The following is a 25,073-nucleotide window of genomic DNA, read 5'->3' on the forward strand; positions in this document are numbered from 1 at the left end:
CTCCTGTAAGATGCCAGGCTCTCTGATAGAAACCCGACAGCCCCATTACTGTCAACGATGTCCATTAAGCAATGCTTTTTCCATAATTTGATGGAAATGCTGCTTCCGTTATTTTTGTTGTTCTGCTCTTATAATGAACAACAGACAAATAATGTGGACAAAATCTAGACTGAAATCCAACACACAACCCTCTTCCCATTAACATTTATAGTAGGGAGGCTCCCAACACATAGGATCATCTGACTTATCACAGGTGATGCAGAGATAGAGAAGGGGAGGGAAGTTTCTTTTTAATGTCAGAACCAAACCGGAAGTGTGTCCGGCGCTCATACATAGAGGGACATCAGACAAGGTAAGGTGCTCATAGAGGGACATCAGACAAGGTAAGGTGCTCATAGAGGGACATCAGACAAGGTAAGGTGTTCATAGAGGGACATCAGACAAGGTAAGGTGCTCATAGAGGGACATCAGACAAGGTAAGGTGCTCATAGAGGGACATCAGACAAGGTAAGGTGCTCATAGAGGGACATCAGACAAGGTAAGGTGTTCATAGAGGGACATCAGACAAGGTAAGGTGCTCATAGAGGGACATCATACAAGGTAAGGTGCTCATAGAGGGACATCAGACAAGGTAAGGTGCTCATAGAGGGACATCAGACAAGGTAAGGTGCTCATAGAGGGACATCAGACAAGGTAAGGTGCTCATAGAGGGACATCAGACAAGGTAAGGTGCTCATAGAGGGACATCAGACAAGGTAAGGTGCTCATAGAGGGACATCAGACAAGGTAAGGTGCTCATAGAGGGACATCAGACAAGGTAAGGTGCTCATAGGAGGGACATCAGACAAGGTAAGGTGCTCATAGGAGGGACATCAGACAAGGTAAGGTGCTCATAGGAGGGACATCAGACAAGGTAAGGTGCTCATAGAGGGACATCAGACAAGGTAAGGTGCTCATAGAGGGACATCAGACAAGGTAAGGTGCTCATAGAGGGACATCAGACAAGGTAAGGTGCTCATAGAGGGACATCACACAAGGTAAGGCGCTCATAGAGGGACATCACACAAGGTAAGGCGCTCATAGAGGGACATCACACAAGGTAAGGCGCTCATAGAGGGACATCACACAAGGTAAGGTGCTCATAGAGGGACATCAGACAAGGTAAGGTGCTCATAGAGGGACATCAGACAAGGTAAGGTGCTCATAGGAGGGACATCAGACAAGGTAAGGTGCTCATAGGAGGGACATCAGACAAGGTAAGGTGCTCATAGGAGGGACATCAGACAAGGTAAGGTGCTCATAGGAGGGACATCAGACAAGGTAAGGTGCTCATAGAGGGACATCAGACAAGGTAAGGTGCTCATAGGAGGGACATCAGACAAGGTAAGGTGCTCATAGGAGGGACATCAGACAAGGTAAGGTGCTCATAGGAGGGACATCAGACAAGGTAAGGTGCTCATAGAGGGACATCAGACAAGGTAAGGTGCTCATAGAGGGACATCAGACAAGGTAAGGTGCTCATAGAGGGACATCAGACAAGGTAAGGTGCTCATAGAGGGACATCAGACAAGGTAAGGTGCTCATAGAGGGACATCACACAAGGTAAGGCGCTCATAGAGGGACATCACACAAGGTAAGGCGCTCATAGAGGGACATCACACAAGGTAAGGCGCTCATAGAGGGACATCACACAAGGTAAGGTGCTCATAGAGGGACATCAGACAAGGTAAGGTGCTCATAGAGGGACATCAGACAAGGTAAGGTGCTCATAGGAGGGACATCAGACAAGGTAAGGTGCTCATAGGAGGGACATCAGACAAGGTAAGGTGCTCATAGGAGGGACATCAGACAAGGTAAGGTGCTCATAGGAGGGACATCAGACAAGGTAAGGTGCTCATAGAGGGACATCAGACAAGGTAAGGTGCTCATAGAGGGACATCAGACAAGGTAAGGTGCTTATAGAGGGACATCACACAAGGTAAGGCGCTCATAGAGGGACATCACACAAGGTAAGGCGCTCATAGAGGGACATCACACAAGGTAAGGCGCTCATAGAGGGACATCACACAAGGTAAGGCGCTCATAGAGGGACATCACACAAGGTAAGGTGCTTATTAGAGGGACATCACACAAGGTAAGGTGCTCATAGAGGGACATCAGACAAGGTAAGGTGCTCAGAGGGACATCAGACAAGGTAAGGTGCTTATTAGAGGGACATCACACAAGGCATGTGTACTCAATTTTAATTTCCTGGACATTAAAGGAACTTTTTGTTTAGCAGGACTACCCCTGTAAAATTATTTTGCATAGGCATCTTGTTGCATCCGACTCCAGTAAAGGACCCGCAGTCAACCAGAACACAAACCTGTGTAAGTTACATATGGGATAGATGGTACCTAAAAACCTATATTTTCACAACCTCACAAATATAACATTAGCCCACTCACATAATTTGTTTATGTGAAATGATGCAGCCCATGTTATTAAAGACATTTTATATAGTGGATTACAGGATATGTCTGAAAAGCAGTTTTACAAAGTTTGCTGTGTAAGGAAGTAGGAACGGTGACTTCAAATTAGTAGTATAGTCTCTGAAGTAGAACCATCCTAAAACTTGACTTTTAGTCATTTTTTTTTTTAATTGCCCAAAACTTCAGCCAAATTAAATTCTACCCCAAGTTGTGGAGTCACTCCTAATAAACTCAACGCCAGTTATGCAAATAATGATATACCCAGATAACGTCTTCTGATCCGTGCCTCTGCCCCACAAAAGACAGGACATGTCCTATCTTTTTCAGATTGCGGACCCATTCAAGTCAACACGGGCACGGCAACCATATGGTCGTGTGAATGAGCACTCAGGCTGGTACCGTCATATAGTGTCTTGACCAACTTACTGACTGTAGTTCTTCACATTAATAGCACACACAAGACAACACATGGGAATGATGTTCCAGGGTGGAGGAAGCATTTCACAATAATCCATTGATGATCAAGCAGTAATAGAATGCAATAATACAACTCCCTAGGAAAATTAAAAACCCTTTGTACAATTTACAAGAATATGGTAAGACCTGGTAAGAATTACAACTCCAGCCAATCAGCATGAAGTTTTTGTGAGTGCCAGAGCCATGTTTGCTTCTAGGGGCTGTCCGCTCCTTTACGCCTGCAATCAGCTGTTCCAGAGTAGCGGCACAGTACAGTGCACAGAGCTGCTCCCATTGATGTGAATGGGCCACAGCTGCTCTGAAACAGCGGGTCAGGAAGGGACGCAGGATGTAGGACCCCTGCCCATCAGACCCTGATGGCCTATCCTGGGGATAATAGTAAAGCAGTAGACAACCCCCTTTACGAAAATGGTGAGATACCCTCAATGTGCTTTTTAAGCTCTGTTCACATTACATTTGGAAACTATATTCAGCATATGCACTGGATAAGCTCCATCTGTATACTCCAAAAGTATCAATAGGGCACCATTTACCTGTCATATGTCAAAAAGGAGTCCTTTTAGTATATACCAGACCTGTATGAGATGGCATATGTTTTTTTTGTCTGTATAGAACAGCATAGTAGACTCACTGAGTGGTTGTCATCACTACGATCTAGGGCTGAAACGATTACTCGATTGAATTGAGTAATTCGACACAAAAAAAAAATCCTCGAGTATTAGTTTGTGTCATGTGACCATGGAGCGGGAGTGAAGCGCTTGCTATTACTCACCACTCCGTGGTCACCCGCTGGCCCATACCACGCTGCACCCACCGGCTGTCGGACAGCAGCTTCATCGCCAACCTCCCCAATGGCTACATGACCGACCTGCAGCGCCCTGAGCCCCCCAGCATCCCCCACGTCGGACAGGATGAGGGAGAGTGGGGCGCAGGTGGCAGGGGGCTTCTTCTCTTCCATCACCAATGTGGTCAAACAGACGGCGGACTCAGCGGGTCTGGGGGGAGCAGAGTGCTGTGGGCCCAGGGAGGAAGTCCTGTATCCTGCTGGTGGTAGATGACCCCTGCACCGACTGGTGAGTCCTTGGCCGTTTTATATGTGCGCACTGGATCATGGGGGCCCTCACCTGCAGGGGCCCCAATGTACACAAGGTGTCCCCTGAGACCGTGCATTAGGTTCCGCATAGACTGGGGGGAGCCCCTGGATCATGTCAGCTGTGGGGTCCCCAGCTCCCCCCAATGTACTGGTGTGCAAACTGGTTTACATTCCACAGGGACTGGGGGACTCCCTGTTTAATGTTAGGGGTCCCCAAATAAATGTATGCAAATTATTTCTTTATATTTCACATCCTGCATTCTAGGGGCCCCTGAAAACTATATGGAAAATATATTATGTCATGTACACAGGGGCCCCTGTGTTAGATTGCCATTGGAGCCCCAGCAAAATTATATTATTGCTTTATATGTCATGTAGACAGAGGGCCCTGTATATGATTGCCATAGGGTCCCCCAGCCCGTTCCCCAATAATATATATGGAAATTATTGCTCTATATGTCATGTAGACAGGGGCGCCCCAGTGTCCAGGATCCCCTATACTGACTGGAGAGTTCCCCTATAATGAGACCTCCTACACCATGTCCTTGTAATGTCTCCCAGTCACTGCTGGTACAGTATGTACTGTAATATATATGACGGGGATCATAATAATGCTGCGCTGCGTCTCTTCAGGAATGTGACCTCTCAGAGAACTGTTGCATTATGGAAAGTATTGAGAGTATAATGTGTGGTATGTGATACACTGACAGATTTAACATGTATATAGAGATGTTGTTTTTTTTTACAGATATATAACGTTGGTGACTAGGAATCTGTGGGCAAGCTGGTGGCACTGGGGGGGGGGGGTGCTAATGAGTTTTTAATAAAGAAAAACTTTCTTTTAATTTGTTTTTTGTTATTAGAGTACTCGATTAATCGTAAAAAATATTCGATAGACTAATCGATTTCTAAAATAATCGTTTACAGCAGCCCTACTACGATCATAACATGTAACAACCACACAACAATTTCCTATAAGAGCTATGCAAGAAAAGCATACCTTCCAATAAAAAAAATTCCATAACCTTCATAGGTCTGAATATCGAAATGTAAAAAAAAAAAAAAAAAAAAAAGTTAAGGGTTTCAAAATATGGTGACAAGCTAATTTTTTTGAAATCTTATTTTTTTTTTATGTCAGTCGCACTGCATACATTTGGTATCACTATAATCGCACCGTCCCGCACAATGAAGGTAATGTCAATTTCAACTGTAAAGACAAATCCCGAAAAACAATACTCCCCGGCTCCCCATGGCTCTGTTCTGGTGATGTGTCCCCAAGTGGCAGGTGACCCAGCAGGGACGTGACTCTTGAGAAAACATAATCACTGAAGCCAGTTATTGGCTGCAGAGGCACATGTGACCCCGTCCATGTGGAAGTTGACAGACTGAGACCCGAAAACTTATAAAGAGAGCCAGGGAGTCATAATGGAGCAGGGGTGTATAGAAAGGTTTAAAAAAAAAGGTAGGCAAAAGGACAATTCTTTTAGGCCAAGTTTACACGGAAAGATCTGCAGCAGAAAAATCATTAGCAGATTACTAGCTGAAAACCCGTCATTTTTGGTGAAAGATTTCAAAATTGAAGGAGGATTTAGAGGAGTATTGCAAGTTTTAGAAGGGCATTTGAAAGAGGATTTAGAAGAGGTTTTGCTACCATTCTTCTTATCCAGACCTTGACTGGAATAACCGCCAGCGTTTTTATCTGCTTCCCCATTGACTTCAATTAAAAAAAATCCACTACCAATCCACTTCTAAGAGGTAACATGCCATTTCAGAAGCTGATCTCAACTTCACGGCGGAAAAAAATGTGTTTTTTTCCCATTGAAGTCAATGGAAAGCTATTGGTGTTTTGATGTCAGATTTTGCAGCATAAAACCTCTGTTTTCAGCAACAGTTTCCCTTTGCGTGAACATATCCTCAAGGCTCAGAGTGAGCACTACTTTTTTTAAATGATTATCTGCTCTGTACTGCAGCACTTGGATCATGCGCACTGGGGTCAATTCCAGCAAATAGTACTGCTTTCTGCATCCGTATGTCCAATTTGCAAAAAGATAGAACATGTCCTATACTTGTCCGCAAAACGCAAAACGCTGACCCATTGGTCCGCAAAAAATGTGGATGCAACATGGACAGTATCTGTATTTAGTAAGATTTGTGGACTGCAAAACCGATACGCCCGTATCCATGGGGCCTTAAAAAGTTATTTTTGGCTTCTACATCTGTCCTATGGAGAACTAGTAGATTTCAGTTCCAATTATTATTATTTTGAGGCCAGAATGGCACCTCGCAGACACCCAAGCTGGAGGAAGAGACTGGAGTCCTGCCGTATGCTTGGAACAATAGTATCACCAAGGACACAAAGTTGAAAACAGATGACTGGCTTGGCAGGAGTACAAAACTCTGTTCTGGAGAAAAGAAAAAAACTAGAAAACTATGCTGACTTCATAATGCTGAGTATGTGGAATGCTAACAAGGGCGCCAGAAAGATCCAAGATACAGCTCGGCTTAGAGTTTTCTCCGCTGTCCAGCGAATCGCAACAAACACTGCAGCACACCTTCAGAAAGATGGCGGCCACAGCGTTCAGACCTGCACAACTTTCATGCGGATATGATGTATCAGTATATTCACACGTGAACACAGGTGGTGATCAAACACTAGGCCTCCTGCACACGAACGTGTGCTGCCCGTTGCCGTATCACGGACCGCATTTGCGGATCCGCAATACACGGGCGCCGTTGCGCGGGCATTCCGCCGTTGCGGACCTATTCACTTCAATGGGTCCGCAAATCCGGAGATGCGGAATGGTGCAGAACAGAAGCACTGAACGGAAACCCACGGAAGCACTGCGGAGTGCTTTCGTTGGGGTTTCGTCCCGTACTTCCGTTCCGCAAAAAGATAGAACATGTCCTATCTTTTTGCGGAACGGGCGGATCGCGGACCCATTAAAGTGAATGGGTCCACGATCCGCTGCGGCTGCCCCACGGTCGTGCATTGTGGCCCGCATTTTGCGGGCTGCACACGTCCTTGCAGGAGGCCTTAGGCCTCTTGCACACAACCATATGGCTTCTGTCCGCAAAATACGGATGACGTCCGTGTTCATTCCGTTTTTTGCGGAACGGAACAGCTGGCCCCTGATAGAACAGCACTATCCTTGTCCGTTATGCGGACAAAAATAGGACATGTTCTATCTTTGAACGGAACGGAAATGGAAGGCATACGGAGTTTGCGGATCAATTGAAATGAATGGTTCTGTATACGGTCCGTATATGGAACGCAAAAAAAAAAAAATTTGTGTGCAAGAGGCCTTAGTGTGAATATACCGTTTACTCACAGGATGAAAAGAATTCCTTTACAAGGTCACATGCACATGTTACGGCTCCTTATTGTTCAGGAACTTAAGAAAGCAGCACCCAAAGAGGTGCACAGGACAAGCTTGTCTGCTTTTGTGGTGTCGATTCTCAGGATAGGTCATCAATATCAGATCAACGGGTTCCAGCACCCAGCACCCCCGACTATCAGCACTCGGTACAAGCGCTGTGTTCTCTTCTCCGTTTACCTGCTCACTGTCTTTATCCAAGACTTGCTGTAATTATACTGCTTTACTGCTGCAGTGTCGATGGAGTGCTGGTAAACAGGAAGAGAAGGAAACGCTCGTACAAGAGCTGCGTTCTCTTCAAACAGCTGATTGGCAGGGGTGTCGGCAGTCGGTCGCCTGACGATCTTATATTGATGACCTATGCTGAGAAAAGTTCATCAATATTAAAAAAGTGGACAACCCCTTTAAGTTCAAATCTGTAGCTGAACTCTGGTATTTGGTTCTGACATAGAAACACTGCCAGTGTGCGACAGATCCCATTTACAATAATGGCGTCTGCTGGCTATCCGGCATAAATACCTGCATTCGGATACATGAAATAATGCTTGCAGTGGTATTTCATCCTTTTTCTTTTAGCCAGAATCTGCAACAGAGGCTCCTGCCCACACCGCTGCTGCAGATGTGAACCTAACCTAAATGTATGTCCATGGGCCTCAGATTTCATAAAGTGGTATACAGTTTTTTTCGGAGGAGCTGTGTGAATGCAAACAACCGCAACCAGACTCTCTCTAAATCCGGATATTGTCTAGGTGTGAACACAGCAGTGAAATCTCAGTGGGCATGTTGGACTAGCCGCCCAGAACATCCCGCTCAGCACAAAACATCTCCAAACTGAAGGCAATCTCCGGCAAATGTCTGGAACGGAGGTGTGAAAACAGCTTAGATATTCTCCTCCAAAAGTATTGCTTCTAGTGGAGAAGAAATCTGCCATACTGCATGTTCGGAGCACTATAGGGTGGCACATAAAGGCCCTGCGGCTCCATACTACAGGTCAGAACAAATGGGGGCAGATGAATATGAAATTGGACACAAAGGCAGGAAGCCATGTATAGAATCCCTGCATTTATTGAGTGAGGTGTGTCCGACCTACATTCTCAAACACATTTGGTGTTCAGATCTCAATTCCTCCCTGCGATCCATCTATGGTTTTTATCGGCTATTGTTTCTTTATTGATTTTTATCATGCAAATCAAAACTAATAAGCAAAACTGCACCAGCATTGTCACCCCTATGGGTCCTTTCTCTTCCAGGTGCCGCTGCTGCCCCACAAGTCCTGAAGCCAAATGCAGGGTGAAAATATTGTGCATCCAGAGAAGAAAGGAGCTGTTACTGTCACAGACCCAGTCATAACTATAAGGCTACATGCACACGACCGTATGACATCCGTTTTTTTTTTTTTTTTTTGCGGATCCATTGTAACAATGCCTAAAACGGACAAGAATAGGACATGTTCTATTTTTTTTGCGGGGCTACGGAACGGACATACTGATGCGGACAGCACACGGTCTGCTGTCCGCATTTTTTGCAGACCCACTGAAATGAATGGATCCGCATCCTATCCGCAAAAAAAAAAAAACGTAACGGACACGGAAACAAACAACGTTCGTGTGCATGTAGCCTAAAGGTCCAGCCGCACCTTTCATGATGCAGTTTTGGAGGTCAAAAGCTCCTTCTCCCCTGGGCTCCCACAGAGCCAAGGTTACCTACCTGTTCCCCTTCACCTCCTCAATGTGACTACCACTATGTGTGGTAACATTGATTGTATTCCTCCCTCCCCAAAAATGATTCCTGGGAGCAGCAAGTCAGAACAGAGGAGCAGCCAGTCAACAAAGCTTGCACGCCAGCGCAAACAGTGTTACAGAGAGAGACAGAACCGGATTTCCGTGAGTATGGCTGGCTTTAGCGCTGTGCACCCATATCTTTGAGTCTGCATCTTGTTAAAAGTAGAGGAGGATGGACATGGGCTACTAGCAAATGTTTCTCTTCATGAAAAAATAAATAAATTATATATATATATACAGTACAGACCAAAAGTTTGGACACACCTTCTAATTCAAAGAGTTTTCTTTATTTTCATGACTATGAAAATTATAGATTCACACTGAAGACATCAAAACCATGTGGAATTATATACATAACAAACAAGTGTGAAACAACTGAAAATATGTCTAATTCTAGGTTCTTCAAAGCAGCCACCTTTTGCTTTGATTACTGCTTTGCACACTCTTGGCATTCTCTTGATGAGCTTCAAGAGGTAGTCCCCTGAAATGGTTTTCACTTCACAGGTGTGCCCTGTCAGGTTTAATAAGTGGGATTTCTTGCCTTACAAATGGGGTTGGGACCGTCAGTTGCGTTAAGGAGAAGTCAGGTGGATACACAGCTGATAGTCCTACTGAATAGAATGTTAGAATTGTATTATGGCAAGAAAAAAGCAGCTAAGTAAAGAAAAACGAGTGGCCATCATTACTTTAAGAAATTAAGGTCAGTCAGTCAGCCGAAAAATTGGGAAAACTTTGAAAGTAAGGGCTATTTGACCATGAAGGAGAGTGATGGGTTGCTGCGCCAGATGACCTGGCCTCCACAGTCAGCGGACCTGAACCCAATCGAGATGGTTTGGGGTGAGCTGGACCGCAGAGTGAAGGCAAAAGGGCCAACAAGTGCTAAGCATCTCTGGGAACTCCTTCAAGACTGTTGGAAGACCATTTCAGGGGACTACCTCTTGAAGCTCATCAAGAGAATGCCAAGAGTGTGCAAAGCAGTAATCAAAGCAAAAGGTGACATATTTTCAGTTGTTTCACACTTGTTTGTTATGTATATAATTCCACATGTGTTAATTCATAGTTTTGATGCCTTCATAGTCATGAAAATAAAGAAAACTCTTTGAATGAGAAGGTGTGTCCAAACTTTTGGCCTGTACTGTATATTATATATATATATATATATATATACACACACACATACACACACAAAAATAAAAAAAGGACACCAAAAATAAGTACATAAATAAGTTTACAAGCCAAAAAAGTGCACAAAACTGCATGTAAAAGAGGCCTAGTAAAATAAGAATTATATTGTGCGGTATATGCTGCAAGATCCCCTCTATTGAAAAATGTAGACAACTTGGCAATCCTTTGCACAGACCAGTAAGACCAGTAACTCATTAGACACGTCAGGATCAGTCCACTGATGGATGACGTCAGCTAATCACCCGAGTGCCGCAGGACAACAAAGGCTCAGCAATAATGGCGGGGGTTTTGGTACAGGGTCTTGGGTGTGTCTACAGGTACAGATTACATATTGCCCTTGGTCACAGGACGGATCAGTCACAGCTTTATCTGTTTACAGTGAAAACATCTTTAGAAGGTGTCTCCCTTGTTCATTTGTGTGCAGACATCTGAATTGCCTACCTAGTCACATTCCTGCCAACTAGGGGGCCTAGATAATAGTACAACAATTTAAAAAGAAAAAAATTATTTAAGAAGTATGCAGCTTTTCTGCATAAGTCTCATGGTTCTGACCACAGGTCAGATTTGCTAAATTGATGGCTGACAGCTCAGTACTTTCATATCTACAAATAGGTTAAACCAGAAGGAGAACTAGATGTGCACATATATCACAAGGCAAGCGTTTAGTTTTCAAGAAGTGATCTTGTGGAACGTTACAGTCACACATGTCCACAGGGACTGCTATAAAGACTCTCTACAGCTCTCAGGGACTGAATTTTAACATTTCCAATATGAAGCCATAAATACACAGTAAGGTATTACATTTTACATCTAGCAGCTGGTTTGGTATTGCAGGCTGGAGCACTATGACTGATAACAGACTTTTCAAAATTAAAGGATCATGGATGAACATGGATTTGGTGGGTAATCGAGGACTATGTGCTAATTGTCCAGTAACAGGCTATGCTGATGGACCTGCAAGTCAAATGAGAGTCGCATGATTTTTAAGTAACCAAATGTTGCCTGCTAGAGATGAGCGAAGCGGGCTAAGTCGCTTCGTTCAAAACTTTGGAATAATACTGTATGGGGATCTGTTAAAATGTATGGGCGCCGATGTCAGTTAATGGCGAAGTCGCGCGCAACTTCGTTCAATAACTTCGGTAATTGATTTTTAAAGTGGAAAACCACTTTAAAAAGTTGAAACCGAACTCGGCTTCAGTTCCAACTGGTACCTCGGAAGCGAAGCAGAGTTCAGTTTCAAGTTTTAAATCAACTAGCGAAGTAACTCGACAAAGTCACGCGCGACTTCGCGAATAACTTACTTCGGCTCATCGGAGGCCATATATTCTAATACTGTACGGAGACAGATCTCTGTACAGTATTAATCCGAAGTTTTGAAAGAAACAACTTCAGATGTAGCATCGGAAGCCCGCTTCGCTCATCACTAACAGCTGCCAAGCCCTGAGATCCAAACGCATGTCACAATCAATCTCAAAAGAAAGGGAAAAATTCAAGTATTCAAGGCATCTTGTACAATCAAGTCCGTTTTTCGGTCCACAAATAGATCTGCAAAATACAAATACCTTCCATGTATATTCCATATTTTTCTCACTCCCACCAACAGAAAGGAATGTTCTCATCTACAATACAGACGAGAATAGGACATGTTATAATGTGTGGAACAGCCACACGGATCTGCAAAAAACGGACGTGTGCCTGCCTCCATAGAAATTAATGGGTCATTGTGCTAGCCACAAAAAAAATACACAGATTAAAAAAAAAATACAGTTGTGTGCCTGAAGCCTAAGGCTCATACTTGTTTTCTAATCTCCAGCCGATTCAGTGCCATCAGTACACGGTCATCTACAATTACACTGGCTGCTGCGGTCACATGACAGCTCAGCACCAATCATAATACAAGTACGCCACATGATTGCTGCAGCCAGTGATTGGTATCACGTATTAGCGCAGCACTTTACAGCTGGGGACTAGCTATCCTTTTTTTCGCAGGTAAAAATACTACTTTTATAAAGCCTGAATAAGCACATGGCTATATTACAGATTCATGTTGTACAGATTTGTAATAAGTGATGTATACCCTGCGGTGGGCTGCAGTCTATGCATCTGATTTTACATGCAAAGTACCTACCTACAGGTCTGTAATACGGACCTGTAAGACCTCCATAGGTCACCATACAGGTTATGTACAATCTGCATTACCATGTGTATGGGCCCCGAATTTCCAGTTGATATCCACTGTACAGTTTGATTGAACTGAGAAGTGTCATACACAAAAAGAGATTTTGTATTATGTGAAGAATTTTGGCCAAAACTTTAACTCTAGAATGATAAGTGTTCTGAATCCGAGTCATGGATTGGATTTCTAATAGTTATTATAGTGTGCATGTCGCTGTCTAATAGTTGCCTTTCCGGTCCAGTCATTAAATGTTATAATCATGAGTATGACCACCATTGTCACCTAGGCATCACATCATGTGAGGTGGTAAACTATGTGCAGGACATTTGACAACTTCATAGCCTTCCTCATGTATAAAATCCTGCTTTCCTGACAAACATAACCAGAAACAATCAACTGAGACTTGGAACTGTTCTCTTGTGCAAAGGAGATCCAAAAGATTTCTATAAGACACATTAGTGCCCGTCTTCCAGCTTGACCTGAAGCTAAACCTGGCCATATACAGTACAGACCAAAAGTTTGGACACACCTTCTCATTCAAAGAGTTTTCTTTATTTTCATGACTATGAAGGCATCAAAACTATGAATTAACACATGTGGAATTATATACATAACAAACAAGTGTGAAACAACTGAAAATATGTCATATTCTAGATTCTTCAAAGTAGCCACCTTTTGCTTTGATTACTGCTTTGCACACTCTTGGCATTCTCTTGATGAGCTTCAAGAGGTAGTCCCCTGAAATGGTCTTCCAACAGTCTTGAAGGAGTTCCCAGAGATGCTTAGCACTTGTTGGCCCTTTTGCCTTCACTCTGCGGTCCAGCTCACCCCAAACCATCTCGATTGGGTTCAGGTCCGGTGACTGTGGAGGCCAGGTCATCTGGCGCAGCACCCCATCACTCTCCTTCATGGTCAAATAGCCCTTACTTTCAAAGTTTTCCCAATTTTTCGGCTGACTGACTGACCTTCATTTCTTAAAGTAATGATGGCCACTTGTTTTTCTTTACTTAGCTGCTTTTTTCTTGCCATAATACAAATTCTAACAGTCTATTCAGTAGGACTATCAGCTGTGTATCCACCTGACTGCTCCTCAACGCAACTGATGGTCCCAACCCCATTGGTCTTCCAACAGTCATTTGTAAGGCAAGAAATCCCACTTAATAAACCTGACAGGGCACACCTGTGAAGTGAAAACCATTTCAGGGGACTACCTCTTGAAGCTCATCAAGAGAATGCCAAGAGTGTGCAAAGCAGTAATCAAAGCAAAAGGCTACTTTGAAGAACCTAGAATATGACATTTTCAGTTGTTTCACACTTGTTTGTTATGTATATAATTCCACATGTGTTAATTCATAGTTTTGATGCCTTCAGTGTAAATCTACAATTTTCATAGTCATGAAAATAAAGAAAACTCTGTGAATGACAAGGTGTGTCCAAACTTTTGGTCTGTACTGTACATTAGATAACATATATGAGTACGGCCTAACTGTTCCCAATGTCCGCTGGCAGAGCAATATGCAGATAGAAGCATCCAACAGCTGCCTATACTCCTTTCCCGGTGGCATAAACATGTATGCTTGTCTGATCTGAGCATGCATGTTTAAGCAAGAGTACAGAGAGATAACAGTCAGCTTGTCAGATTATATTTTAAAAGCTTGTTCCTTGAACTCCCAGTAACATAAATGACCTGCTGCACCTCTTTGGAATGCCCACCTTGGCAATAACATTTATGTAGCTCCCACCCTTCTTTGCCCATGTGACACAGCCTCACACTGTCCCGCTTGGTGCCACCACTAGGATGCTTAACCAACTCTCCATTAAGAAATGCTTTGAAGGTTCATTGCCTACCATACCCCAATAGTTCACCCCTTTAAAGCGCACCTGGAGTTCCCTGACCATTGGTTTGGTTGACCTGATTTTCCCTTGGTTCCTCTAGTCTCATTGGTGCTGTACTGTATCACATTTTATACATAGCTTATGGCATAGTCAATGGTAAACTGATATATACTTTATTGTGATGTATAATACTTTTGTATGTTACATGTATCTTACTGAGGCTATCCATCGATATGATTTGTACAACTGACAGCTATAACAGTAATTACCCAGTGTAAAAGCCCAAAAGAACCAATGATAAAATAGTTTACTACTACTTAAAAGTGAACATACAAACGATCATCTTTTGTAAAGTTGTCCAAATTTTCCTATAAACTTGTGGCGTGTACATAATTGTAATCCTCTTAAAATCTATCCAAAATCTGAACCAATTTCTCAAAACACCAACCATTCAACCAATGTGTTCTTATATCAATTTAGACTTTCTACCATCCATAAAGCCTAGCCAAGCCACAAAATATACTGTAATGTATTTGCGCTTCATGTTTCAGTGTAGTAGCTTTATACATGCATCTATAACATTTTATTCACATAGACCTTCACTGTGAACCTTGTGTGAATGGAGAACACTGCTGAATATAAGTCCCACAATGGAGCTACCTACCTGGTGCTCATCGGCCATGACATTGCTTGCAAACTCGAACACCAACTCATTTGGTTGCACGGCGGTAGCCATCCTAGTGCACCCCCCTCCTACCACTCTTCATGAGAAGTACAGAACGCTCTGTAGGTTTCTCTTATGGAATGAAACAAGCGCACAGGCAAATCCAGGCCTCTAAAGTGCTCCTTGAAGTTCAGTCATTCAAACAAATCGTTCTGAAGATCAATTTCCAGGAGGTTGGTTTTCCTTCAGCAGTAAAATGACAGATTTTCTTAAGCAGTTTTTAGCATAGGGATATCAGGACCTGCAAAATGGAAAATAAAAAAAAAATTTAAACTTTTTTAAACTCTAGAAGACCAAATGCAGAAAGTAATGTCAATATATTAACTTACACTTGTCATGACAAGATATATTGGTCAACCAAGATAACCCAGCGCAAAAAACAAAACGGCATCAATCCTATTCTACCTGCTGTGATCTACAGACAGACTTCTGTTACCCCTTGTACAAGGAAAGGGTTATTGCTCACAACAGAACAAGTACAAAGCTATTCTATGTGGTACAGCAGCAGAATGAAAAATCAGATAAAAGAATAAAAATAAACTCTCACATAAAATAATGCGCACAAACCGCGTAATATAGATGCATTCCCTTCATTTCTCCTCTGACATTAAGCAGCTCTGGTCTACATTATAGCTATGCTTATCAGAAGAACAAGCTTGTGAACTACAGGAAGGAAACAGTGATGACCACGTCACGGCAAAAGAGAACATGCAAAGATCTGCACACCACAACCACTCCACCCCAGACAAAGCTGAAGACAGAGGGGTAGAATGGAAACAGCTGTACTACAGCCGAGTATGACAGGATTCGCTCTGCTACTGCTAATATGGGGGCCACAGCTGGCCTAGAGGGCAAAGTGTTAACCCTTGACTAATATCAGGGGCTGGGGCTCCGTACACACATATGTACAGAAACGTTTCACTTAATTAAACTTTGAAAATGAGAGCATGATGTAGGTTTGTCTCATCCAACACATGCAGTCTTATCACATATCTCCCACTTGCGACCATCCAATGGGGGCCCATCCATTTCTTGCGGCTTTTTTCTGTAGTCTAAAATGGAAACCATGTCCACAGAAGGAGATATAAATCCATGCATGTATTTTTAGATGTTTCAATCAGTTATATGAAACACATTGTTGGGTTTAGGGGGCAAGACACTTTTCTATGGACAATCCTATTTTTGTAGAACAGATCCCTGAAAATAAGCTAATCACAAAGTGCCTCATGCTGCTAAAACAGTGTCATCACAAAGGAAATTAAGTAATACCTGTATCATGTGTTTCACAGTCTGACTACCACAGCAGACAGGAGGTCAGTCTCCCCAGTGTGGGTGACTTTCTGTGAAATACAGGATTACATCATTATCTACTAAATCCCTCCTGGCACCTCTCAGACACTTCCCTCTTCCTACCAAGATCCACCTTCATTGTTTCTCTGTATGTCATGAAAGGACATGGGGTGCTGTGGTATAATAGGCAAGTCACTACAATGATTATCTGCTTTGGATCTCAATTATTTTCTATAATATCTGTGGGTGCTGTGTGCAGAATCTCCAGTGTATTTCTTTGTTATGCAGCTTCACACTGCAGAATCTGCATCACATGGCATACACAGACCCAAGTTCTATGTCACTAATCTATCACTTACAGGCCTTAGAAAAGACTCAGAGCACAGAAAAAGCATTGTATTGAGACTCCATCCTCTCTGGCACAAAAACTACAATAGGTATACACAAAAGCCTGTATATTATTATTTAATAATAGGCTACCAGGGATGGGCAAACTGCGGCTCTCCAGCTGTTGTAAAACTACAAACCCCATCATGTCCAGTCTGCCTACAGCAGGGCATGATGGGATTTGTAGTTTTACAACAGCTGGAGAGCCGCAGTTTGCCCATCCCTGGGCTAGGCTATATGGGCAAAAAAATGCTGCAGAGCTTGGGATGAATTGAAATCATGGACCTTCTAGTTCCCGAGAGAGAAAGAAAGAGAGAAAGAGAGACTCGTTACATTGAGATGCTTGTCGCATCTCTTCCATATTGCTGCATAACTAATCCGCTGTTTAGGACTCTATTACATCTGGTCCAGCCCAGAATATATATTCAAATTAGAAGCACTAAAGTAAATATATCTACTCTAGTAAAAGTAAATTCCCCATTCACACTTGGTGGTACTGGTATGAATAAAGCATGTTAATATGCAGTCTTTTTGTATTAATCCTTATATTATGGATAGTCATTAAAGGGGTTTTCCAGGAGTCTTACACCGATGCCCTATCCTTTGGATAGGTCATCAGTACCTGATCAGTGGGAGTTTATCACCAGCTATTTGAGAAGTCACCAGCTTGCAGTAGCACTGCGGCCTTCACTCGGCTCACCAAGCACAGGGCGGTACATTGTATGGCAGCTGTGCTTGGTATCACGGCTCAGTCCCATTCACTTCAATAGGACTGAGCTTCACCTCACGTGATGTCACGCGGCCTAGGAAAAGCTCAGAGAAGGCCGCAGCACTACTGAAGTAAATGGGGCTGGGCTGCAATAACAAGCACAGCACCCGTACAATGTACTGTGAGCGCTGGTGCCCTCTCCAACTGCTGATCAGCGGGGGCAGGGCTGTGGAGTCGGTAGATAAATGCTCCGTCTCCGACTCCTCAGTTTTTGGAACTTCCGACTCCGACTCTTCTGTATTTAATATGCAAATGTATTTTATACATTCCTTGAAGGAAAGAAAGGCAACATACATGTCATTACAACAGAACTACTGGCTAGGAGCCGCTGCCTTCTCCTTTGTGTGCTGATCTTCTGCTGAAGATAGGGCAGTGGGGGGATCCAGGAAGGGGCATTTATTTTAAAACATGATTTCCCTAGTAGAATCCCATAGTCATGTTTAGTCTAACATAGTCATGTTTAGTTTACAAGGTTTTATAGCCTTAGCTGAATGACAGCAGTTTTTCAAATGGTTTACAGCTTCAGTCTTGAACTATTGACCATCCATTCCCTTCACTTATACAAGTGTCTAGTCCTGCAAAAAACATATTTACTTAATCAGTTATCAGTGAGAGGCTAGGTTAACCATGGGCGTTGCGTTCCCTGTAACAGAGGAACACAACACAATGGAAAGTATAAGTATTGCCGCTCCTTAACTGTGCGTTGCGTGCCATATAGTGAAGCATATGAAAAGCGTGCTTCTTCATGGTCACTTAACGTGTTCGTTTTGCGGTAACGTGACGCACTGCATGCATTGGCCTTTATTCTTACAGTAGAGAAGTACCGTATTTTTCGCAAAAGTGGGGGAAAAATAGAAGTGCATCTTATGGGGGCGAATGCTCCGACCGTCCGGTGAATAGGCTGAGAGGGAGGAGGGGCTGGGGGCCGGCATCTGTTTCTGTAATGGCAGCGGGGCCCGGTGCAGTCACTGTATTCTACTACACCGGGCCCCGCTCACTGTAGTATACGGTAATCATATCTAACTTGTGGGTATTGTTAAAGTATTCCAATCATCTTAAATCTAGCACTGTACTACTTACTACTCATTTCTTGGCAGTCAGGAGGCCGGGTGGGCGCTCGTAGCGTAGCTCACTACGTCACGCGCCTGCGCCGCCCACTTTATGAATGAAGCAGGCACCGGGCCCCGCTGCCATTACAGAAACAGATGCCGGCCCCCATTCACTACACAGGGACACTGTTATGGGGGAAATCTGTGCCCCCATAACAGTGCCACCTACAGATGCCCCCATAACAGTGCCACCCACAGATGCCCCCATAATAGTGTCACCCACAGACCACCATTAGTTCAAAACCCACCAAAAGCACACCTTTTGGTTCAAAATATTTTTTTTCTTATTTTCCGCCTCAAAAACATAGGTGCGTCTTATGGGCAGGTGCGTCTTCTAGGGCGAAAGACAGTAATTAATTATAACTTTTTGTGAATTGGGACATTTAAACTTGCTTTATTTTTTTATTCCAATTTAAATCTAGTAGGAGTCGGAGTCGGTTCATTTTTTGCCGACTCGACTCCAGGTACCAAATATTGCCTCCGACTCCACAGCCCTGAGCGGGGGGTACTGATGACCTATCCAGAGGGAGACATATGTGCCTAAACACCTGCTTCTCCAGTGGTAATTGTTAGTTCCAGGTCTTCGACCATCATCTGATCTCTGCACTGGCTTCTGCGTTTTCACTTCAATGAGATGAGCAGTTGTAATCACACTGCACCACCGCTAAACGCGAGATGCCATGCAGTTAAACTTTGAACAGGACACAGTGCTGGCACAAGCGCCACAACCCCGTCGAACAACTGATTGGCGGGGGTGCCGGGTAAAGGACCCTCACCACTGCACAACCCCTTTACAGTCTCATCTGCATTGCTGCTACTTTAGTACACTGCCCACAAATCCAGGCGAAAAAAACTGCATTTCTGTCCCAGTGTTAGGCTACTTTCCCACTGACGTTTTATGCGGATCTGTCATGGACGTTCAGATAATACAACCGTCTGCATCCGTTCAGAACAGATCCGTTTGTATTATCTTTAACATAGCCAAGACGGATCGGATCCGCCTTAAACACCATTGAAAGTCAATGGAGGACGGATCAGTTTTCTATTGTGCCAGACTGTCAGTGAAAACGGATCCGTCCCCATTGACTTACATTGTGTGCCAGGACGGATCCGTTTGGCTCAGTTTCATCAGACGGACACCAAAACGCTGCAAGCAGCGTTTTGGTGTCCGTCTCCAAAGCGGAATGGAGACTGAACTGATGCATTCTGAGCGGATCATTTTCCATTCAGAATGCATTAGGGCAAACTGATCCGTTTAGGACCGCTTGTGAGAGCCCATGATCGATCTCACAAACGGAAAGCCAAAACGCCAGTGTGAAAGTGGCCTTAGATAGCTGTTGGCCGACCTCTTGTTTTAGCCAACAACCCCTATACATATGGATGCTCAGGGCAATCGATCGTATGTGTGATCAATAGAGAGAAGGGAATGCATAAGAAAAAAGGGTCGGGCATGTTGAAACATGCCCAAGTCTTCCCCTGACATCTGCCTTTGAGGGAGAGTTGGGATACCTCCAATGCACATTAAAAAAAATGGCTTTTTGGATTAAGGACATTGATGGCCAAAAGAATCAGTTTGTACTTATGGCACCCAACCTTAGTAAGATCATTCAAGATCCAAGACTCTACCGTGAATGAGATCACCACTTTCTGGTTTCTTTTGGTTAAAATAATGTTCTTGGCAAGGCTTCTGATAGCACGGGCTTGGTTCTCACCTAATACTCCAAGTATGAATACATGGTTAAATCTCGGTAATAAGATTAAAAGGTATGAAATCATCTCATATAAACAAAAAGGTTAAATGGTTTAAGATATGGGGAGAATGGAATTTAAAATTTTTCCTGCCTCAACCTTCTCACTATCCCCGTACCATCTTTTTTGGGTCGGGATGGGAGACACATCGCAAAGGGGTGGGAGTTGGGGTTGATTTTAAGGAAATATTTAGTATCTAAATATTAATGTATTAATCCTGATGCTGATCCGTCTCACAAATGCATTGCAATACTGGATCCGTCTTTCCGGTTGTCATCTGGAAAAACGGATCCGGTATTTATTTTTTTTCACAATTTTAATGGTCTGCGCATGCGTGGACGGAAAGAACAGATCCGTTTTGCCTGAACACTTGGGGTCGGTTCCGCCATTAATGCATTTCAATGGAAATTAATGCCGGATCCGGTATTCCGGCAAGTGTTCAGGATTTTTGGCCGGAGAGAAAACTGCAGCATGCTGCGGTATTTTCGCCGGCCAAAAAACGTAAGAGGGACTGAACTGATGCATCCTGAACCGAATGCTCTCCATTCAGAATGCATTAGGATAAAACTGATCAGTTTTTTTTCCGGTATTGAGCCCCTAGGACAGAACTCCATACCGGAAAACAAAAACGCTAGTGTGAAAGTACCCTAAAAAAAGATAAACCTCTCTGGGATCAGAGTGTTGGAGAAAATGCACATTGTGCTATTACCTCTACATATAACCTTCAAGATGTCATGAGCCATAACTGACCTTACACACAAATTTGCACTGGTGTTTTTTTTTTTATTACCACCAGTTTGTCATGTTTTTGTGGTGTTTTTTCCCCCATACAGGGACATTTATCAAGACTGGAACTCCCATATGCCTGTCTTGATCTCCTTGCGCTGGAGTAAGATGTGCCTAATTTATTAAGAGGCAAGTGCCTCTTAATAAATTAGATGCATTTCTGCCCCTTTGAGCATCAGAAACTCAAGTCTATGGCAGTCAGGGTCTGGCATAGACTTGAGCTATGACCTATGCCAGCGGGTGCCCTTCCTCCTTTTCTCGCCACTTCAGAAAAGTGACAAGAAGCTTAAAAAGTTTCTAGTTATAGCGTGCACCATAATTTGTGACTTTTTTTACACCACATTTGTGGCGTAAAAAATGTATCCCCAGTGCGTCTTACCACTAGCGTTTTCTTCCTGATTCTTTGTCTCAATGGAGAAGATGATGTGAAAAGGCCTGTTGAGTTTTTTTTTTAAGAAACAAGACGGACAAAAAATCCACCTAATTAAAACATCAGAAGCAAAAAGAAAATGCTTGTGTGTCCTGGGTCTCATATTTCTCATAGACCTTCAGCCAGAGTTGTCGTTTTTACCAGAAAACCGCACCAAAAAACAAAAGGTGCAAAAACGCTACTGAAAACGCAAATGTGCAGAAAAGACCAGCAAAAACCTGGGTGTGAACCCACCCTAATGCAGCAACCACAGACTTCTGCATCACCATACCCCTGAGATTTCATAGGGAGTTTCTTTCTGTCAGGTCTCAGGTCAGCGCTAGGCCTCACCCGCCTCTCGATTACAGTGGCTTTTGTTTTTCTCCCATGTAATGGACACTAACTGCACAGTGTGCTCTCCTCTATTGCATAATCCACATGAACCAACGCCTTCTCGTTCCCTGAAATGCCTGAGCCATCATTGCTCAGCTAGCTACATGAGGAGTCTGTGATGAAGTCAGCCTGCAGAATGCGTGGGAGGACTATCAAGGACCCTCCTAGTTACACACAGCAAGGCTGAAAACATTAACCACACGCACAAGAGGACGTACATACAGAAGGCTGGAGAGCTTTCCCTGAGCACTAAAAGTGGTTTCCCATGTCCTTTAGTAACAGCAGGAAGTGAGCGGAGTCATATATAAAAAAAAGCACAAGTAACCATCCATGAAGTCCAAATCTCCAGACCAACACTGATACCAAAAGGCAAGAGTAAGTGTCCCTAAGTCATAGAAAGACAGTTTTTAAAGGAAGATTTATGGCATATCCACTGCTGTGACCTGCACCTATAAAGACATTTATTGTTACACTATACAGTTATGCCATAAAAAGTTTCAGACAAGAGTCCCTAGTCGGACAAACATGGATTTTTTCTGTAGGGAATGGGAAGGGAGTTGCTGTCGGATACCTCTGGCAGCGGCTTATTTATCATGGAATATAGAATTAGACATGTTGAGTTCCAACATGTCCAATATCTCTCCCCCCCCAAACATACGCAGTTAGGAGAGAGTCAGGAGACCTCAATATACAGATAACATCTCAGATCATCATCTAGGATTGCCCCACTCCCCGTGCCACCAGGCACATTCAGCATCACATGGTATCCAAATTCAGGACCAGAAGGATGATGAAAGTGTAAGGTGAATTAGGACATGCTCCACTGAAGGGCTCCTTTAATGCCAGCACAATCCTATAACACCCATTCTCATGCTGCCATATCAGAAGAAACAACATACAGCCAACTGTGAGAACAGCATGAGAATGTCACCGAGAACAACATGACGAAAACTAAGGAACGTTACTTTATGGGTAAATAAACAATCTGTCATCATCTTTATGCTGCCCATACTAATGGCAGCATAAAGTAGAGACAGGTGAGTTGATTTCGGAGATCTGTCATTTATAAGTTAAAATAAGTGGTTGCCGAGAACCAACATCACAATCATTGCAGACTGGGCCTGGAAAAGAGTCCCGGCCACCTGAGAAGAGTCCTGGTTATCCATGAATTCCTGCCCACCTGCTGATGACTGACAGTCTTCTACCTAGTTTTCTCCCTTTCTCTCTAGGAGAGAACTGCCAACCATCAGCAGATGGGTGAGAGAGCAGGAGATTATGTATAACCATGACTCTTCTCCGGTAGAATTGACTCTTCTCAAGGCCTGGGCTGCAATGATTATGATGCTGGTTCTCGGCAACCACTTACTTTTAGCTCATGAGTGACACACCGCTGAAATCAGCATTTTTGTCACTAATTTATACTGCCCTCAGTGAGGTCAGCAGAAAGTTGATTACACGTTCCCTTTAAAACAGGTTTTAAATATCAAACATCTGCAAGCTGTCGGTAATAAAAGGGCTTTAGACACACCCCACATAAGGGCACATTGGGTGAACTCGCCAGCAAGCACTCAAAGTAAACGCTTATTAATCTCCATAACAGTCACTTGTAATGTAATTACTCCTCCAGTCCATCTTCCAGCAGCTGAATACCTTATCATCTCTGCTAATGCACAATCACCAGAAAACGACTTTTATATAGGCATAAATACATCACCCCAGTGTGGTTCAAGGGCTAAAGTGATTTGCACTCCAGTCCCTTCCAACTGTCCTGGGTTCCTGACTATATCAAACATTTTCCATGGATTACTTCTGCCCAAAATACTTCCAACTGCAATTCTCTCTGGAGTGACCGTCACTGTAGAGACTGGCATACAAAAGGGGCTGTCCCATGAATAAATATGAAATCAAAATAGAATATTTCAATAGGAATCATTAAATAATGCTCCTGTGCCTAAATATTGCTGTAACGAACACTTGTGCTTAACCGGCTACTAACCACTCATTCAAGCGTTGGTCATTCAAGTCTGCCCATTACCCCTGATGAAGCCAGATTAGCTGGCGAAACATGTTGGGGGGCGGAATTTAGGTTTTTAATTTGCTGTACTCCATCGATGCTGGACTGTAACCTGTGTCCTGTTCCACAATTTACACCCCAATCGTGGGGGGATAATAGATATCAAGCACAGTGCAATACCCTAGCGAATTGAGAAGGGTTTGTGGTGAAAGGCAGTGCGGGTCAGTGCACCCCCGCCTGCACATATACGCTTTATACCAGTCATTAATAGCACCTCTCTCTGGGGTACAGTCCGTTTTAATCTTTCAGCTAGCTCACTTGTCACATTTTCTTACTTGTTTTAATAAAGAAGTAAAAGTTAAGTTTTAGTGTCTGGGACAAGAGTGGTTAGTAGAAGTTTAGGCATAAGTGTTCGTTATAGTATAAACCCTTCCCAGATAGGGTCCTCTGTAGAAACGGTGTTAAATATTGCTGTTCCACACTTGTTATGGTGCCCCCTGGTGTACTTTTGATTCCCTCTCAGAACATCCACCTAATGTGCCCAGAAGCTCAGTCCTACCACCCATATCCCCTTGTACGTGGGGGCAGTTAATGGAGTGATTCACTCTATTGTACAAGCCAGCCAATTAGAATTGTTTCATTAGAAGCAGCTACAAACCAGTGCAGACACACTAGGTGGACATGAGGGAACCATCAGATGTTCTCCATTACCATTAACCTGAACCCGGCAACCATCTAATGCCATGATGGCTAACCTCCGGCACTCCAGCTGTGGTGAAACTATGACTCCCAGCATGCTCCATTAATTTCTATGAAGTTCTGAGGACAGCCAAGCAAGTGTGCATCTTGGGAGTTGTAGTTTTACCACAGCTGGAGTCCCGGAGGTTAGTCATCACAGATCTAATGTATATGTGGGCCTCCAGACTCTCCCCTGATTTTGAAAAGGGCCAAATTGTGATGGCTAGATGACTGGGTCAGAGCATCTCCAAAACAGCATTGGGGTGTCCAGTTGTTAGTACCTACCAAACGTAGTCCACAGAAGAATGAATG

General features: G+C 43.6%; 1 protein-coding gene across 8 annotated transcripts in view; it reads right to left on the reverse strand.

Annotated features, from left to right (window-relative positions):
• ELF1 (E74 like ETS transcription factor 1) overlaps positions 1-25,073 on the reverse strand; it is a 108,916-nt gene that overhangs the window by 14,952 nt on the left and 68,891 nt on the right. For 4 of the 8 annotated variants that reach the window (XM_040425391.1, XM_040425390.1, XM_040425389.1 and 1 more), the window contains 2 exons: positions 15,058-15,358; positions 11,944-12,000 (listed from right to left, as the gene is read on the reverse strand). In XM_040425391.1, coding sequence (XP_040281325.1) covers positions 11,944-12,000; positions 15,058-15,129 — 129 coding nt within the window. In that variant the 5' untranslated portion in view covers positions 15,130-15,358. Of the gene's footprint in view, positions 1-11,943; positions 12,001-15,057; positions 15,359-15,446; positions 15,548-15,664; positions 15,774-25,073 lie in introns of those variants that run through there. The other 4 variants (XM_040425392.1, XM_040425396.1, XM_040425394.1 and 1 more) reach the window with 4 other exon arrangements.

The sequence above is a fragment of the Bufo bufo genome, chromosome 3 (genome assembly GCF_905171765.1).
Source record: "Bufo bufo chromosome 3, aBufBuf1.1, whole genome shotgun sequence".
NCBI lineage: Eukaryota > Metazoa > Chordata > Amphibia > Anura > Bufonidae > Bufo > Bufo bufo.